At 38.7% G+C, this 20,861-nt stretch overlaps 1 protein-coding gene across 1 annotated transcript in view; it reads left to right on the top strand.

The window, feature by feature from the left end:
• The window catches only part of LOC149146446 (uncharacterized), a 69,466-nt gene extending 48,832 nt beyond the window's left edge, over window positions 1-20,634 (top strand). The window contains exons 3-4 of the mRNA XM_089448064.1: window positions 19,744-19,937; window positions 20,061-20,634. Of these exons, the coding sequence (XP_089304190.1) occupies window positions 19,744-19,937; window positions 20,061-20,520 (654 nt within the window). The 3' untranslated portion in view covers window positions 20,521-20,634. The remainder of the gene's footprint in view (window positions 1-19,743; window positions 19,938-20,060) is intronic.
• The last annotated feature ends 227 nt before the right edge of the window (window positions 20,635-20,861 follow it).

Raw genomic sequence — 20,861 nt, 5'->3', positions numbered from 1 at the left:
AAACAAGGGGAGGAAAGGGAGGGCCATGGCCCGACTCTACATTTTATTTATATTGCTTTTAAGCCAAAGTCTTGGCAACGACATGGATAATATTGGGTCAAGCTGAGATATAGGCCCCTACCTATTTGCTCAGACTGGGGGTATTGGGGATAACGGGCATGTCATGTTTGGGGGGCCGAGTGGTGCTGGGAGAGGTAAGAAAGAGCCATGGGCAAGGGGTCGGGACATTAGCAATGTTAGCAATTCGCTGAGAAAACCCTGGCATTTGCATATGCATGGTAGCAAGGGCGCAGCTAGGGACCCCGAGTGGCATAAGGGACAGAGGGGCAAGCACAACCTTGGCAGGCAACTACTGGCTGAGGGAGTGGCATGTGGGTATGACAACAATTGCAAAGCTAGGCTCTAGATGGGCCTGAAGGCCTGGCTCCAGCTGCAGGGGGATGACAAGCAACTGCACCATGGCAAGGGGGAGGGGCACAGTGAAGAGCTTGGGGAGCTACGCTTGAAACCCAATTCCCCTGGCCACTTGTGGGCACAGGGATACCTTAACCCGCCGTAGGCCAAGCAGGGCAGAGAAGCAAGGCATGAGCAGTCGCGTCGGGATGATGCGAATGGAATGATGAATCTAATGGTGTTTGACTGTCTACAGGGCATCAAGGAACAGGCATGGCTCCAACAAAAAGAGGGCATGGTCGTGGCAGTAGGGGCCCGGCCCCTTGGGTAGCCAAGAGGCCGAGCATGATGGAAGGCCACAGGGGCCGCAAGCTTGCTGAGCACCTCATAGTAGAGGCAGCCGTGACTTACAGGGATGAAACAAATGAAGGTATCCGTAAGCTGATTGACGACTGGGAAGTTGAGATAAAACAGGAAAGGGAACCGGACGAGGAGATAGAAGACTGGAGGATGATGGTTCCTGACCCAGGGAATACACGAGGTAGAATTACACAATTCAAACACACCATGTACTTGTACTTCTTGATGAAAAGTCTGCTTGGCAAAGCGATGGAACAAATTTCTGTGGGGATGGCAGTCACATTGCAGGGCCTGCCCAGTTATAAAAAAGACATGGAGAAAATCCTATTTTAGTTGCACAAACAGGACATCACGATGGATCATATTGACCATCACATCCTTGCATCATGGAGTTGTATGGAATGCCAGAGGCAACTGCTGAAGATCCTGCCCCTGTAGCCTCAGACTCTGAGGAGCAGAATGTCAAGAAAGATTAGCTTCATTATGCTTAGTTTTTGTTTATGCGGGTAGCTTTTAAATTTTTTGTTGTTTATGTCAGTTGTTATAGTTATATAGTATTTGGACATGAGACTGAGACTTACCTAGCCTTGCTAGAAAGACTGAAGAAATTTTGTTTTTGGATGGCATATAATGCTGACCGGTGGCCAACAGACTCAGTTTCCCCTCGGGGCGAGTTGAGGCCACCCGGTAAAACTGTGTGGTGTAAATTTGCCTTATATATATAATAGAAAATGGATGGTCCTGCGAAGCTTTACAAAAAAAATAGTAATTGAAATAAGTAAATACAAGAAATTTAAGTAATAAAGCAAAACAAACAAGAAATAAATATGAAACAAAATAAAAATGAAATAAGTCATAAAATTGAATAACATCATAAAACCATGTGAAAATAAAGTGAAACAAAAATAATATATATATATACACACACACACACGCTTCCGGGACGCTTCACTACCATTGCTTGTAAAAATGTCGGCTTTCAAATTTGTGAACCCGAAAATGTACTCAACAATAGCAAAATCTGCCATTTTATATTGAAGACCTCAGTTTAAACTCTATTGATTTGAGTGGTGTCCACTATGTTAAATAGGTTATCAAAAGAATCTTGAACCTGCTTTGCGTTTTTTTGTTGTTTGTTTGAAGGACAAGATTGGGTTCCACGTACAGAGTGATCAATCAAAGAATTCCATCCTTCTTTAGACATACAAGATCATCTCTGTCATTAGTTGTCACCACAAGTGTCTTCTCCAAATACATCATGTTATTGGCTGATTTAGCGTTCTCGACAAGGTCCCCTTGAGGCACTAAGGTGTTACCACACAGGATAAGTGGCCATTGTCACTTTGGAACAAATACAAAAGAAAGTTCACCCAAGACGAGTAGACTACTGCCTAATATTGATATATCTAAGGTGAAGGTGGGAGTTAATTATCTAATTTACTGATCTGGAAATGAAATCAAATGTAGGAAAAACAGAGCAACTAACAAAATTTTCCCTCAAACCTTTAATTATTTAGCTCTAATAACAGCAAAAGAGTGAGTGATGAATACCCTTGCCAAGTACAAGATGAATTTGTTGTTTTACCCTTGGATAAGTGGCTAGAAGTAGACAAGTATCTTGTTGTTTTGCTCTTTTCTGACCTACAAAATAAGAAAAAACACAGAAAACCAACAAGTAAATCTGTCCTCAAGGCCACCTACATGTGTGGAAGCACACAAGATCAATAGATTTGTGGGTGGGGAAGCTTGGGCAGTGAATTAGTCATGATAGATACAATCAAGCAACCTAAATCTGCAAATAAAATGTAATTTCCAGCAATTTGGAAATTACTTGCAGTGATAGGGGTTTAATTCGCCCATGGGTCAAAACCCATAAAATTTTCCAACAAAATATTTAACTAACTTTAGGCTGAGAGATGTCTATTTTTACCTCAAAAATGTAATTTTAAACAATATAAATAAATCTGGAATAAAAAAGGCTGCGAGTGATAAATACTTTTTTAATCCCCATGAAAAATTTTCACCGGATCTGTAGAAGAATGACTGTAATAAGTTGCAGATCTGCAAAAGCCTCTTGAAAAACCCTTGTGTAAATATATAATTAAGTGCAAGAAACAGAGGGTACAATATCCTTGGATAAAAGTAAATATGGAGTTAAAAAATCCTAAGGATGTACTAGCTTCTAAAGATAAATTTGGCACAAGATAACACAAAAAAGAAAGAGAAATATTTTTATGTTTTAATTTTTATAAGACAAAAAATAAAAGGAGATTAATTTTTAAAAACAGATGGTTGCTGTAGTGAGGCTTACCCTGGCCCTGTTTTTAGCTTCCAGAGTACGAGGGTACAATATCCTTGGATAAAAATAAATCTGTAGTTAAAAAATCCCAAGGATCGACTAGCTTCTAAACATAAAATTTGGTACAAGCTAAGACAAAACAGAAAGAGAAATATTTTTATGTTTTTATTTTTATAAAACAAAAAATAAAAGGAGATTAATTTAAAAAAATAGATGGTTGCTATAGTGAGGCTTACCTTGTCCTTGCTTTTACCTTCCAAAGCATTGGATCACAATCGCAACTCTCTCTCTGTCAGCTATGCAGTTTAGACTAGAGAAGGGGATTGGAGTCTAGGCAACTAATCTCATTCTAGTCTAGAATAGTTGTACAAGCCTTCGAATTCCAGTAGGAAGGATTTCTCTTGTGGAAAAGTCTCCAACCACTGGGTCAACTATGCACCAAGTGAGATCTTACCCTTACTGGAGGAACCCCCATATAAAGGTTTGTCCAGCAAATGGGTTTGACTAGCACCCAAAACCAAGTTACCAACAAAGGACAAGATGATGTCTAACGCCTTGATTTCTCCTTCCATGTCCCTCAATGGATCAACTTAGTCACCTTGCAGTAACTTGAAAATACTTGTATCTATTCTATGAAGCACTATTACAACAAGCTAAGAAGAAAACATATAGAAGAATCAATCCACAAGAATTGCATTGAAAATAAAAATTGCATTAAAGTGGCGTAATTATCTCACAAGTCAACAACAACCTATTGCCTGATATAACTTTTTTTGTAATGGCTAGTTATTCCCTCTCCCAAAATAATATTTGTTGACTGGTCATCGATAAGACCAAAGTCTAATTCATTTAAAAACAATAGTTTTTTTATAGTAATAATTAATTCACTCACAAGAGGGGTCGACTTGGCTTGTAGAAGGAGATATTTGGCCCAGGATTCCCATTTGTGGCTCATTTGACCTTTATTGAGGTAGATATGAGTATAGTAGCCCAATGGCTAGTTTGACCACCTTTTTGACTTCAATGTGTGAGCTTGAAGACACATTAACTAGCCCTCGATTTGGCTGCCACGTGGATAATTGAATATACTATACCATGGCCAAAGAGATACATATAGACTCTATAACACATGACCATGTTGGAAAGACATAGGTGCACTTATGACATGGCTTGGACAAACCCTACATAGTGTGATCACCCATACAAAACCAAGGGTTCCCATAAACCATGTATTTTAGTAGATCCTTCTCAAAACCTCCAATCCTATCTACGATGAGAGGAACTGAGAGTGGGGACTAAGGGGATCGAGCATGGTCAACCAAACAGGCCTAGGATAATATATACATAATCATCACATGGCCTATAAGGCTTTGGGACTTTCATCTCATCGGTTTTACAATGATGTTGCCATGAAAAATATAGAGTACCTCCCAAGGGGTAACACATCCATAAACCTATATTATGAAGCAAAGTTGCCATGTGTAAAGCGCATGCATGATAATTAGCAAAGTTGAGGCAGGAAAAATCCATTTTCCATCCATGGATGTCACAATACCAGTGCGGATTGCCAACTTGTGGTTGAGAGGAGGAGAAAAAAACCGTTTCCCACTTAAATTTGCCAAGAAACCAAGAAAAAACTACCAAGTAAGGGGTGAGCTAGTGAAGATAAAGGTTAAAAGCCCTAAAAACTCACAAATGTACAAATAATCTGGCGCTAAAAACCCCAATTTCAGATCTGTAACAACATTGAAATATAGCTGAAACCCTAATTTCAGATCTGGAAAAAAACCTTAAAATTTTTGAGTGTTGGATAGAGGAAAAAAGTCCACACTAGCTCTAGAAATCAATGAGGTAGAGGATCTATGATGAATTCTTCGACAACCCCTCATCCAAGAATATAAACACGATGAAATATAAAAGTGCCTTGATGAGAAAAGAAGATGAACCCATGAGCAAAGAAACACAAGATATCATGCTCTTGGGCAAAATAATGGATAAAATCGCTTTATAAATGATACAAATGAGAGTTTGAGTTGTGTATATATACACAACTTAAAGTGAGGCATCCTTTCAAGAGGGTTTTGTCCTCATGTAACAAGGACATACACCTCAACCATAAAACAAAATAAAATACAATTAGTGGGTTTAACTAAGGTTAGTCAGCCCATTAAGGGCCTCGGCCCTCAACTACCCATATAATGGGTTGGCAACTTGGCCCATTGCTGCAAGTGAAGATGGCACATGTTTTCAAGGTAGTGGCTCTAATACATAGTGATAATACCTGGAAGGCAAAGCCTAGAACTGTTGTGACTGAATATTGGAATGGCTAAGAGGCACAATTTGTTGATCATATCACTAGCTTTTGAAGTGCCATCCCCAAGTTGGCCAACCTCATCGAACCTCAATTTTGTTCTCACCATCAAGTCCTCATTAACAACACATTAATAACGTTGCAAACCCATTTTGCTTGATGCTTATATAGTTGTTCCAATGAAAAGGGAATAAACACAATCTTTCATTGAACCTAAAGAGATATATTGTTGAAGCATGAATTTCACCATCTTCCAATTGTCGATTTTCTACATCTACTAGGCTACCAACAAATTTTGAGTTTTGCTCAGATCATATTTGCCAGGCTTCCATGCAACGTTCTCATTGTATTGGTTTTCCTTATTTGGTGAACTATCACCCTCTAAATATGGATGGTTCATTTTGTATGTTGGACTTTCTCATCTCACCAATGCATTAGTTCAGTGGCAATTATAGGCTGTAGGAGACACTCAAGTGATGTGCCTTGTTCTAGCTTGCCCGAGTACTTCTCATAATTTGAGGCAAGAAAAAAGGTGTGGTGAATCATCGATGGCATGATGGAGGCTTGTCCTAGATTGCATTGATGGATGATGTGAGTAGCAAGGGAGCTATAGACGATGAATACCTTGCATTGGGAGATCTCTAAGGCATGGTTTATCTCAAGGTAAGGCTAAATACAACCCAAGGAGATGAATGACCTACTTACCTTATTTGGGTTTTAGAGCATGATATGTGGTAAGCAAGGTATTAATGAGCATCAAAGGTTGAACACCCTCTTCAATGGAGGTTGCTAAGACATGTTGAAGGGGGGATTTACACACATTTGGAAGCATATTTCACTTTCTGAGGTGTTTGGGGGCAAGGATACATTGTTCAAGGCCTTTTCTACATGTTTGGAGGAAAACTATTTGCATGAGGAGGTTCCATGTGGCATTGTTGGAGCATCGAAGGAAAGGTTTTTTCTTATGAAGATGACAAGTGGCAATATGGACCTTCTGCATGCATTCAAAGGCAAAGAAGCAAAATGTCCCACATGGAGGAAACTAAAACATGGCATGTGGCAAATGAAGGAGTTAGTGGAGGAATGCCTTAGCTCAAAGTGATGCCATGTGGCAGTAGAAGTGCTTGGATGGTCAAGGAAGGTCTCTTAAAGAGGAGTGTTCCACTCCAAGGGTAAATAGGGATGATATTAATAGCTTAAATCATGGTACTAGGCCCTAAAATAGGGATGCCCTCAAAAGGACATTTCAAGCATGTTCAAGGGTGTTTTAATGAGGCATTACACTTTTATCAAGGCACAAGTCACATATTTTGAGAAGCTACCACAAAGGAGAAGGTAACACATGCCAAATTGTGATTTTATCAAACTCTAAAATCACTCTAAAGGGGAGCGTCCTTCGTTTGGGGCACCCTTCTTCTAGGGTTTTAACTCTCATTTATTAATATTTTAATTTTTAATCATTAGGGTTTGAAGTAAAAGATATAAATAGAGGAGAGCTTCAATTGTTAAAGTTGTGGTTGGAGTTGTGGGTTTGCCCCTCCAAGCTTAGTTGAAGATCTTTGGGAGGAAGAATTTAAGGGACAATTTCAATGTGAGGTTTTCCATCTCTCTTTTCTTTTCATGGATGATTAGGATTTTTGCAAGGATTGATGTGATTTTGTTTGTTGAAAGAATCTTTGAAGAAGGGCAAGTTTAGGATAGAGATTGTAAGCCTTTCCTAATTTTTTTTGTAACCTTGAATTATTGAAGGATATTTGATGCTGTAACTTTTTGGTTAGGGCTATTAACTCTATTTTTGAAGGCTTCCCTAAGCAGAAAGATTAAGTGTGGCACATTAAATTTCTTTTGATATTGTTTTGAAATCAGATTTAGAGAATGATGTATTGTTGGCTTTCTATTCAATAAGAAGGGTGTCATACTTTGTCTATGTCATTATTATAGCTATCTCTTTTTTGTTTATTTGTTGCACGTTCTTCTTGGCTGTAATTTCATGGTTGTTGTGATGGTGCGTCTTGTATAATGGCTCTCACTTATTATTGCATAATTTTTTTTTTTTTTTGGGACTAATTATGGTGCATCAGTGAGTTTCTAAATTATTTCCTCTCTGTAATATTTGAGTCCCTATTTCTCATTGATCCAGATTCCCATTGCCCAATTGGATAGGCACTGGTCTTGGTAGTCCACCATCTTTTTATTTCTAAAGAGTATTCTAAACTATTTTTTAAGGTTGTCCCCACTATCTTGGAAAAGGACTGGCCTAAAATGAGAGGAAGAGTTGTTGTGGTAACAGTGTGCAACCTTTCGAAGTGGCTCTAGGGTTGCACTTATTCAGAGACTTCAATATCTTTGAGTCCATGCATTCAAAGGCAAAGAAGCAAAATGTCCCACATGGAGGAAAGTAAAACATGACATGTGGCAAATGAAGAGGTTAGTGGAGGAATGCCTTAGCTCAAAGTGATGCCATGTGGCAGTAGAAGTGCTTGGATGGTCAAGTAAGGTCTCTTAAAGAGGAGTGTTCCACTCTAAGGGTAAATAGGGATAATATTAATAGCTTAAATCATGGTACTAGACCCTAAAATAGGGATGCCCTCAAAAGGACATTTTAAGCATGTTCAAGGGTGTTTTAATGAGGCATTACACTTTTATCAAGGCACGAGTCACATATTTTGAGAAGCTACCACAAAGGAGAAGGTAACACATGCCAAATTGTGATTTTATCAAACCCTAAAAGCACTCTAAAGAGGAGCGTCCTTCTTCTAGCGTTTTAACTCTCATTTATTATTATTTTAATTTTTAATCATTAGGGTTTGAAGTAAAATATATAAATAGAGGAGAGCTTCAGTTGTTAAAGGTGTGGTTGGAGTTGTGGGATTGCCCCTCCAAGCTTAGCTGAAGATCTTTGGGAGGAAGAATTTAAGGGACAATTTCAATGTGAGGTTTTCCATCTCTCTTTTCTTTTCATGGATGATTAGGATTTTTGCAAGGATTGATGTGATTTTATTTGCTGAAAGAATCTTTTAAGAAGGGCAAGTTTAGTATAGAGATTGTAAGCCTTTCCTATTTTTTGATGTAACCTCAAGTTATTGAAGGATATTTGATGCTGTAATTTTTTGGTTAGGGCTGTTAACTCTATTTTTGAAGGCTACCCTAATTAAGGAGAAATATTGTGTGGCACATTAAAGTTCTTTTGATATTGTTGCGAAATCAGATTTAGAGAATGATGTATTGTTGGCTTTTTGTTCAATAAGAAGGCTTTCATACTTTGTCTATGTCATTATTATAGTTACCTCTTTTTTGTTTATTTGTTGCACGCTATTCTTGGCCGTTATTTCATGGTTGTGATGGTGCTCTCACTTATTATTGCATAATATAATTTTTTTTGGACTAATTATGGTGCATCATTGAGTTTCTAAATTATGTCTTCTCTCTAATATTCAAATCCCTATTTCTCATTGATCCAGATGTATTAGAATAATACTATTCAATGTTTAATGCTCATTCTTAGTAGCTGTTGCTATTTTTATCTTTTTAGCAGTTTCTTAGATGAAACTGGTTGTTTCTATTTCCTAATAGAAACTTGATGTTTCTATCATTGTAAATATCTTTGTATTACTTATTGAGCTTAATTTTGCTCATGTAAGTCAATTCAATTCATTGATTGATTATGGTATCAGAGCTTGGACCCAGGTTCGATTCTCCCGAGTTGTGTTTGACAGGGGGTGTTGGAAAAATCACCGCACCTCTATAGAATCCGTAATTTCCACCTTGGGGATCCTAGTTACTGGTTTGGAATGTTTACCAACACCTGCGGGTTTTGGTGTAACGGCAAACCTCCACATGCTAATTATGGGACCAAGTTTAGCTGGTCCTTTGAGTTTTCACCATGAAGTATGCATGCACAATGACATCACCTTAGTCTAAAGTTTGAACCCCATGGAGATTCATGCTTACCTATGTAGGTCGAACTGATGACCCCTTGTTGGCAGAGGCTGCCTATTGGTGTTGGACCGAAACCTAGTTGTTCATGACTTCATGCAGGTTGAATTCTATGCTTCTTTTGGCAATTACCGCTTGCTAATCATTAGATTTTACCTGCTTTCTTACTGATATTTTATGACACAAATGTGCAATTGACTCTGGTGCATTTGTATTGTCACCCTTCATACTTGACATGGAGATCAATTTTCCATTTTGAACTGTCTTTTAAAGACACTAATGGAGTTAACCGTTTCCTAGTGCAACCCTCTCAACACCCTGATCCGCACAAGCAAACATAAGCTATGGATGTTGGAAATACTGAGGGGGGGCGGGTGAATCAGTATTTCTTTTCAATTATTATTTTTATCAGTTAAGAACATTTATATTTGGAACGCAGAAATAGATAATAGGAATAGATGCTTTTATTAATGTGATCTTTGCAATAAATTAAGTACTATATATATATGGTTTCCATCAGTTGCCAAGCACCAACTTGGACTCTTTGTGAGGCTCCAACCTCCAGAGCACCAACTCTGTATTGTCAAGGCACCAACCTTGAATTTAGGAGCACCTACTCCTAGGACACCAATCCTTTCAATTTTGAGGCACCAACCTCAAGGGCTCCACCCCTCTGCTGTAACTGTCTGGATCTGTTTGGTTGTAATTCTTTGCTCCCAACCCTGCTGGACCTATGACTTACTTCTGTCCTCGTGTTCCTTCCACTTCTGCCAGAACTTTGGCTCCCTTTTTTTTTACAGTTCGCCAGCCTCATTAAACTTTCCTTGTTCTCTATTTTATATGCCTGATACGCCTAACCTTTGGCTTCCTCCTTGCTCGCTTCAGCTTCGGCTTCCTCAATGCTTGCTTGATCTTTTAGCTTCCTTTGCGCTCACTCTTCAACTTCCTCTGTCTCTTCGAATTCATCAATACTCACAGGACACGTTAATTAGGAAGAGAGGCCATCTTTATTACTATTCAAACAACAGACTTATTCTTTACAACAATCGCAACATTCATGAACAGTGGGAGTTATTCCTTTAAACCCACAATTGCAATCACAACATTCTGGAGTTCTTTATAAGTCGTGCCCATAGTACAGCCGATGGCCGATAGCCGATTCCCCTGCTGGATGTGATATGATTATAAACAATTTTTAATGAATCCATTGAGTCCACAGTAATATCGTAGTTTATAGTGTGCCATCCATTTATAACTTGCGATACGTATCTTCCGATACGGCGGATGCAACTATCGGACCCGGACCTTGTGGTTATGCCACAATCACCTATCGGAAGCGTTTATGTGTGTATTTACATTGAAAAACCCGAACTATACCTTTATGGGAAACCCGCTCCGAACACATAAGCCAGACTTCAAATGCATTAAAACCGCACATACAAATCTCTCGGGTGCGCTAATACCAAACCTTTTCGCTTTATTCCTCTTTACCTTTGTTATCTTCGACCTTTGATCTCTCTTCAGCGCTATCGGCGAATCTGCTCATCGCATATCGACATTCCACCATGCCGTCACTTAACCTTCCCGAAATGCGATCAACGATTAAATCTCAACCGTCGATCTGGTTTCCAATCCAATGGTCCAAATTTCACCCGATCATCAGAACTGATCAAAAGATCTCCGCCATTCAATCAACCCCGCTTGATCTGACGGTTGATATTGATTTCGGGTGGATAACTTGCGAGAGGAATACCCGCCTGATAAAGCGGTTTTCTCTCTCCAGTCTCCTGCCATGAGTCGGTCGATGAATGGTATCAGGTGATTAGCCCTAAATACCACTTACAGCCTTGAGTTCACTTGATGAACCCACTTACCGCTTATGGAGACTATGCTATCGGCGGTTAATCTGCGCTGTCCATCCTCTAGTGTCAACGATATGATTTAATCTTCACTGTCCATTGCCCTTCATTGGTTTCTTGACCTTTCCTTAGGAATCTTAGGAAAAGTCTGCATTCTCTGTTATAGTTAGATATTCTCGGCCTTCCTCTGTTTTGCTGTAAAACTCAATTGCGCCTGCTTTCGGCTGATCCTTCCATCCATTCACACGGAAATCCCGATTTCTACATGCCTAGATCCAATATAATGCTCCTGGTCTGACAACTTCCAATATTCTCTGCTCTGATATGTTCCTCTTTGCTTCTTTTGATGAATTCTTCCTCTCGGTTCTTCTTGGGCATACATTACATGCAATACTCCCGATATGGCTCCTCCAATGTGGCTCCTCCTCAATCTTCCGCTCTTACACTTGCTCTCTTCTCTGCTTCGATAGCTCTGCTTTGATATCTCCTTAGCTTCATATTGCCATTAATGACAATCTAGATTAACAATCTCCCCCTTTGTCATTGATGGCAATATTCTTCTTCTCTCCCCCTTTGACATCAGTGGCAAAGGAGTGCACAAGGACTCCCCTTGTCGAACTGCTCCCCTGTCCTGCAACATCTTTATGAATCAACTTAAGTGATGCTAAAGAGATAACCCCCATCTTTTGACGAAGATGTTCAAATGCTTCTCGAGGAAGAGGATTTGTGAAAAGATCAGCTATCTGCTTCTTAGTATTGATATATTCCAAGATGATGTTTTGTTCAGCGACTTGTTCACGAAGGAAATGATACTTGATTGTTATATGTTTGGTCTTTGAGTGCATCATTGGATTTTTGCTGAGGTTGATCGCACTTGTGTTATCACAATAGATGGTAATTGGTTGATTTGTACCTATGTTGACATCTTTTAGAGCTTCCTTCATCCATAGTATTTGAGTACAACAATTTGTGGCAGCTATATACTTGGCTTCAGCTGTAGATAGTGATATGGATGTCTGTTTTTTGCTGAGCCAAGATACTAAATAGTCTCCCAGGAAGAATGCATTTCCACTAGTACTTTTCCGATCATCGACACTTTCGGCCCAATCAACATTGGTGTATGCAGTCAAAGTAAGAGTTGAGCTCTTAGGGTACCAGAGACTGAAATTAGGAGTTCCTTTCAGGTATCTGAGAATTCTTTTTACAACCAACAAATGGGATTGTTTAGGAGCTGATTGAAATCTTCCCACCATTCCTACTGCTTGCATAATGTCGGGTCTCGTAGCAGTTAAGTACAAAACGACTCCAATTATTGACCTATAATGAGTTGCATCTACCAGAGGGGAGTCATCATTTTTGCTCAATTTGCAACTTGTGGTCATAGGTGTGCTCATGGGTGCACAATGTTCCATTCCATATCTTTTAAGCATGTCTTTAAGATATTTGGCTTGAGATATAAACATGCCTGTTGTGGTTTGAGATACTTGTAGTCCAAGGAAGTGAGATAACTCTCCTATCATTGACATCTCGAACTCTTTTGACATATTTTGAGAAACTCATGGCTCATCTCATCATTATTACTAGCAAAAATTAGATCATCAACATAAACAAGTGTGACTAGTAACTTATCCTCATCCGCCTTTATGTAGAGATTACTTCCTGCCACTCCCTTCTTGAAGCCTTATTGTTGTAGATAGTGATCCAATCTTGCGTACCAAGCTCTAGGAGCTTGTTTCAACCCATATAATGCCTTTTTCAACTTACAAACAAAGTTTTTTCCTTCTTTTAGATTAAACCCTTCTGGTTGCTCCATGTAGACTTCTTCCTTGAGTTCCCCATTTAGAAATGCTGATTTTACGTCCATTTGATAGATTTTGAATCCTTTTGAGCAAGCAAATGCCAAGAACATCCTGATAGCTTCCACACGAGCTACTGGTGCAAATGTCTCTTCAAAGTCAATTCCTTCAATTTGTGAATAGCCTTTACAAACAAGCCTTGCCTTGTTTATGATGATTTGTCCATCTTCATTCATTTTGTTTTTAAACACCCACTTGGTTCCTGTTATGTTTTTGTCCTTTGGACGAGGTATGAGCTCCCATGACTCATTCTTCTCAATTTGAGACATTTCTTCTTCCATGGCTTTTACCCAATGAGGATCCTTACTTGCTTGAGTAAATATTTTTGGTTCTATCATGGATAGAAGAGCAACATCATTCTTCTTTGGTGTACTAGTCATCCTTCTTTGGGTTTGCATCCCTTCATCCATATTGCTAATAATCTGCTTTTCTGGGTGATATTTTTGGAGAAATTTCATCTTTGAAGGGTTTTGAGATGGTTCTTTTTCCTTGGTATTTTTCTTCTTTTTGAGGTTCTTCTTCTTCAATGAGAGGATCAACTTCATGTTCTTCAATTTCTTTTTCTGGAAGGTCTTCATCAATTTTTACATCAATGCTTTCCACTATGTTCCATAGTCGGTTATTGTAGCACTTGTACGCTTTGCTTCCTATAGAATATCCAAGAAAGATCCCTTCGTCAACCCGTGAATCAAATTTTCTTGGTGAGTCATCATTGATTTTTATGAAGCACTTGGTTCCAAAAATCTTGAAGTATTTTACTGACGCAAGTCTTCCTTTCCATAATTCATAAGGAGTCTTTTCATTATTTGGTCTCAATTAAGTTCGATTCAATGTATAGACAGTTGTCCCAACTGCTTCTTTCCAGAATTTTGTTTGCAAGTTAGCTGCTATTAACATTGTTCTTGCCATTTCTTGAACTGTTCGGTTTCTTCTTTCAACTACCCCATTTTTCTTTGGTGTTCTGGCAGCAGAGAGTTCTCTTTTAATTCCATGTATTTTATAGAATTCATCAAATTCTTTTGATGTGAATTCTCCCCCTCTATCTATTCTGAGACACTTAATCTTAGAGTCCTTTTCATTTTCCACAAGAGCTTTAAGTTTCTTAAAACACTCAAATGCTTCGGATTTATATTTTATAAAATATACCCAGATCATTCTAGTATAGTCATCAACAAATAAAGCAAAGTACCTTTCTCCTTGGAGTGTCGGAGTTCTAGTTGGTCCACATAAATCAGCGTGAATGATCTCCAAAGGCTTTGATGTAGAGAACTCCTTGGTCTTGTGACTTGTTCTAGTTTGCTTTCCATGCTGACATGGGCCACATACTCGATTTGGTTTGAATAAATTTGGAATGTCTCGTACTGCTTTAATCTTGCTGATATTGATCAAGTTATCAAAGCTTGTATGTCCAAGTCACTTGTGCCAAAACCAACTTTCATCTGTTTGACTTAACTAGCATTTATCTTCTTGAATCTCGTTCAGAATATAGATGTTGTCTGGTGTTCTAACCCCTTTCGCCATAAGTTCCCCTAAGGAAGAGTTCCTTATTTCATAGTCTTTGGTGCTAAAGACAACATTATGTCCTTGATCACAGATTTGGCTAACACTCAGGAGGTTGTGTTTGAGCCCGTTTACTAGCAAAGCATTTTGAGCTTTTCCTTTTCCATTAATAAGAGTAACAGTTCCTTTTCCAGTAATTTTGGCAGATCCACTTCCAAAGGATACATTTCTTTCTTTTTTGTTCAATGAGACAAACTTCTCTTTGTCCCCTGTCATGTGTCTGGAGCACCCACTATCCACAAACCAATGATTTTCATTATTTTGAGCACATAGAGCTAGGCCACATTTATCCGTGTTGGGATTCTCACTTCTTTCTTTTCCTCTTTTGAGTGGGCAATTTTGTTCGTTATGTCCATTATTATTACATAATGAGCAAATCAGATCAAATTTGGCCAAGGGGTCAAAAGAATTGTAGGTCTTGATTTGTCCTTGCCCTTTGGGGCCATATGGTTTGTTTATTTGATCCTTCAGTTTTGGTGTGTTATTCTTATGGGCCATGCAATGTCTAGCTTGATGACCAAAATTTTTACAATGGAAACAATGCCCAAAAAAGATAGTTGTAATAGCCATGATTTGAATCAACATTGTTCCTTGGAGTTACTCCCGCTTCATTCTTTGGATTTGAGATGGGCCTTTGATGAAATATTGTTTTATATCTATTGGTAACATCCATGATTCGAATCAACATTCTTCCTTGGAGTTACTTTCTCTTCATTCTTTGGATCTGGGATGAGCCTTTGATGAAATAATCTTTCTTCTTTTGGGTTGCTGGAAAGTACGTTGGCATAGCTTTTCACATTATTCTTAGTACTTGATGATTCTCCTTTAAAACCTATTCCATATTTGTCATGTTCAGGTTTTTGATTATTTAGGATAGTGTCAAGTATTTGAGAGCTTTTCCAACCCTTTTTAACTTGCTCCAATTCCTTCCTCAGAGATACTATTTCGGCTTCACATTCTTCGCAAGCTTCTTCTTTTTCTTTTAGCTTATTTTTCAAGAGATCTTCCCTTCTTTTTGTTTCCTCGTTTTCTACCTTGAGAGAAATGATTTTATTCCGTAATTTCTCATTTTCTTCAATGGCACTTATTAACAATTCATCTACATTTCCATCTAGCCCTGAGTCATCATCATTTGTGAATGCCATGAATAATACTTCTTGGCTTCCAGCATTGTCATTTTCTTCATCTGATTCTTCATTACCTCCTTTGCGGTGAGGGAACTGGTTAGTTGATTTCTTTTTAATGACTACAAATTCATCTCCATTAGGCTCATCTTGCTTAGAGAGGAAATTCTTTTTATTGAACCCTTTCTTTTTGTATACCATCCTTTTAGAATTTTCTTCATCATCACTATCATGCTTATGAGGACATTTTGCAGCATAATGACCTATTTTTCCACACTTGAAACAAATAAGAGGGTATTTACCTTTTAGCTTAGATCCTTTCTTTAGCCTTCGTACAAATTGCGCCAATTCGGATTCAACATCGGAGTCATCACTATTGACATTCCTTTCTTTCCCCTTTTTTGATTTTGAGGCCTTGAATGCTGCATCTTTGGAACTTGGGCAACCTTTTCTCATCTCATAGGCAATGAGGATTCCATGGAGTTCATCCATCTTGAGAGTATCTAGATCCTTCATTTCTTCTATGGCACTTACTTTGGAGTCAAATCTGTCTGGGAGAGATCTTAAGACCTTTTGAACAATGGTGCTTTCTTCAATGTTTTCTTCCAATCCTTTAAGAGAGTTGACCACTTCAGCTACTCGGAGAAAGTATGATGCAATATCTTCTTCATCATCCATTTTTAGACTTTCAAATTTCTTTCTATGAGTTTGAAGCTTTGCCTTCTTAACTTTGGAGTCCCCGTCGTATAAGCTGATTAGCTTATCCCATACTTCTTTGGCAGAGTTACAATTCATGACTTTTGTAAATTCAGAATCAGTGATTCCACTAGTGATGGAGTTTAAGGCTTTTGCATTTGCAACGTAGACTTTCCTCTCGTTTTGATCTGTTGGAAGAGTGGAAGGAACTATGTACTCATTTAAGATCGAATGACAAACTTCAGGTCCAAGGGACATTAAGTAGTAGGACATTTTCTTTTTCCAAAAACCAAAATTTGTGCCATCGAACAGAGGAGGTCTTCTTGACACTTCTTGATTTCTCATCATGACTAAGAATCCTTCTTCAAGCTGTTAGGCTGATATGAAGAAGCCCGCTCTGATACCAATTGTTGGAAATACTAAAAGAGGGGGTGAATCAATATTTCTTTTCAATTATTATTTTTATTAGTTAAGAACATTTATATTTGGAACACAGAAATAGGTAACAGGAATAGATGCTTTTATTAATGTGATCTTTGCAATAAATCAAGTACATATATATATATATATATATATATATGGTTTCAATCAGTTGCCAAGCACCAACTTGGACTCTTTGTGAGGCTCCAACCTCCAGAGCACCAATTCTGTCTTGTCAAGGCACCAACCTTGAATTTAGGAGCACCAACTCCTAGGACACCAATCCTTTCAGTTTTGAGGCACCAACCTCAAGGGATCCAACCCTCTGCTGTAATTGTCTGGATCTGTTTGGTTGTAATTCTCTGCTCCCAATCCTACTGGACCTATGAGTTACTTCTGTCCTCCTGTTCCTTCCACTTCTGCCAGAACTTCGGCTCCCTTTTTTTTACAATTCGCCAACCTCATTAAACTTTCCTTGTTCTCTGTTTTATATGCCTGATATGCCTAACCTTTGGCTTCCTCCTTGCTCGCTTGAGCTTCGGCTTCCTCAATGCTTGCTTGATCTTTCAGCTTCCTTTGTGCTCACTCTTTAACTTCCCCTGTCTCTTCGAATTCATCAATACTCACAAGACACGTTAATTAGGAAGAGAGACCATCTTTATTATTATTCAAACAATAGACTTATTCTTTACGGCAATCGCAACATTCATGAACAGTGGGAGTTATTCCTTTAAACCCACAATCGCAATCGCAACATTCTGGAGGTCTTTATGAGTCATGCCCATAGTACAACCGATGGCCGATAGCCGATTGCCCTGCTAGATGTGATATGATTATAAATTGTTTTTAATGAATCCATTGGGTCCACAGTAGTATCACAATCGCAGTTTATAGTGTGCCATCCCTTTATAACTTGCGATACATATCTTCCGATACGATGGATGCAACTATCAGACCCGGACCTTGTGGTTATGCCACAATCACCTATCGGAAGTGTTTATGTGTGTATTTACATTAAAAAACTGGAACTATACAAAAACTCGGAATACAAAGGAATACATGGGAAACCTGCTCTGAACACATAAGCCAGACTTCAAATTCATTAAAACCGCATATACAAATCTCTCGGGTCCGCTAATACCAAACCTTTCCGCTTTATTCCTCTTTACCTTTGTTATCTCTGACCTCCGATCTCTCTTCATCGCTATCGGCACATCAGCTCATCGCATATCGACATTCCACCACACCGTCGCTTAACCTTCTTGAAACACGATCAGCAATTAAATCTCCACCATCGATCTGGTTTCCGATCCAACGATCCAAATTTCACCCGATCATCAGAACTGATCAAAAGATCTCTGCCGTTCAATCAACCCCGCTTGATCTGAAAGTTGATATTGATTTCGGGTGGATAACTTGCGAGAGGAATACCCGCCCGATAAAACGGTTTTCTCTCTCCAGTCTTCTGCTACGTGTCGGTCGATGAATGGTATCGGGTGATCAGCCCTAAATACCACTTACAGCCTTGAGTTCACCCGATGAACCTACTTACCGCTTATGGAGACTATGCTATCGGTGGTTAATCTGGGCCATCCATGCTCTAGTTTCAACAATATGATTTAACCTTCACCGTCCATTGCCCTTCATTGGTTTCTTGGCCTTTCCTTACGAATTTTAGGAAAAGTCAGCATTCACCGTTATAGTCAGATCTTCTTGGTCTTTCTCTGTTCGGCTGTAAAACTCAATTGCGCCTGCTTCCGGCTGATCCTTCCATCCATTCACACGGAAATCCTGATTTCTACATGCCTAGATCCAATATAATGCTCCTGGTCTGACAACTTCCAATATTCTCTGCTTTGATATGTTCCTCTTTGCTTCTTTTGATGAATTCTTCCTCTCCGTTCTTCTTGGGCATACATTACACGCGATACTCCCAATATGGCTCCTCCGATGTGGCTCCTCCTCAATCTTCCGCTCTTACACTTGCTTCTCTTCTCTGCTTTGATAGCTCCTTGGCTTCATATTGCCATTAATGACAATCTAGATCAACAATGGATGTCTTGGACTCTATCTTGTGATGTACAGAAGTCTTAGGTCGATGTTGCACTTTACATCAAAAAATATGCTCTGAAATGAAGTAGAGCCTTTCTAAGTTGTAGTTTGACTTTCATTTTATTTTGCAAATAAGTGGCAATGTTTAACAAATACTTGTACAAGGAGGCTGATTATTTCTGTATTTAAGAGACTAAGGTTGGCATCTTTTATATATATTGTATATATTGAATATTTTAGGAAGCTGCAATATGACAATTAGAAATCACATCTGATTCGGTAGAGAGATTGTACATAAGTCTTAGGTCGATGTTGCACTTTACATCAAAAAATATGCTCTGAAATGAAGTAGAGCCTTTCTAAGTTGTAGTTTGACTTTCATTTTATTTTGCAAATAAGTGGCAATGTTTAACAAATACTTGTACAAGGAGGCTGATTATTTCTGTATTTAAGAGACTAAGGTTGGCATCTTTTATATATATTGTATATATTGAATAGTTTAGGAAGCTGGAATATGGCAATTAGAAATCACATCTGATTCGGTAGAGAGATTGTTATGAACGTTAAAAAATGAATAGAATTGCGTCTCTCTTTTTTGAATGACAAAGTAGGTCTCTTAAAGTTGTATGCCCGATGATTTGCTACTCAGTAATCTCTTTATTAAATTTTTAATGAATACAAACTTGTTGAAAACTCACTTAACAATCGATGAAGACTGCAATAAACCACAGTCAAAGTTGCTCATGTGTGAATGGCTTCTCGTATTAGTAATGAACACGACAAACGGAAGACTTGTGAGCTAAAATTATAATTTGCTTCATGTTTCCTTTCCATACTCCAATTGGAGTACTGACAAGATGTGTTTTATCACAAGCAGGATGATCAAAGTCAACTCTCTGAACAATCTTCCAGTAGTTCTTTGCTCAGTGATGAGACTAACAGTGGCCGAAACAGGATTATGAATTTCTTTTCTGAGCAGAGTATTGAAAATAATAGCCTGCGTGGAGCCGTGATGCAGGCAAGGAACAATCTCTACGAGAGATTAAGAGCTTCATCTCTTGTGAGGAACAGGTAGGATATACATGGTGCTGCTAAGGTGGAAAATATTGGGGTTTGTTATTTTGTCCTGTACAATACTTTTGGAGCTTCAGTCACCTTATTGGCAATTTTAAATGTTTAATGTTTTTGGCCCAGGCACAACAGCACAGGTTCAACTGTTAGAGAAAACCCCAGTTTAAGAAATGCAGGTCCTTGGGAAACTGAAGTCAACCAAGACAGGGCTGCATCCAGAAATCGATGGTTTGAGGATGAACTGATGGCACAGTTTCCTCCTTTGAGTGAACCAAAGCCTCAAGGGCTTAGTCAGAAGGGCATTAGTAACTTACCCAAAGAATTGTTTGCGCCAAGGTCAGCAACTGGGAATAGAGGATCTAAAGAAGGAAGTTCAGCTTTAGAACAGGAAGATTGTCCTGTTTGCTTAGAACACTTCTTACCTGGGGAACAATTGATACGCCTTGGATGTCGTCACAGGTTTCACCCTGTTTGTTTGAATCCTTGGCTCAAGATCTGTGGGGACTGTCCATACTGTCGGGCTAATGTGCTTCAGTATTCTAGGTCCAGTGTAAGCCAATCTAGTTCTAGGGAGTCAACATAGTTTTCATTCAGAGCTATAATTCTGTATTTATATAGGATACTACATGAATCAGCGTATACTTGCTGCTATGAAATTTATCTTGAAGTTATCTAGAAAGGCTTGATGAGTTTTAAATATTGGTAAAAATTCACTCCAAGCATCACAACTGTTGTCTGCTGTAGATGAAACTGTAAATAGTAAATACTGTGAAGTATAACTAGATTTTTGAAGAGGATTTTCATATGCCACACAGGTCAGTGTACAAGGTGTGTCCATCTTTGGATTCAATGCATCTTTGGTACTTATATCATCAGTAAATTCTATATGGTAACACGCTATCATGTCTTTCATTTTCATCTGTC

Source organism: Pinus tabuliformis, chromosome X (genome assembly GCF_031772625.1).
Source record: "Pinus tabuliformis cultivar Carrire ecotype Pingquan chromosome X, CPIR1, whole genome shotgun sequence".
Taxonomy (NCBI): Eukaryota; Viridiplantae; Streptophyta; class Pinopsida; order Pinales; family Pinaceae; genus Pinus; species Pinus tabuliformis.
This window is presented reverse-complemented; position numbering and strand designations above follow the sequence as displayed.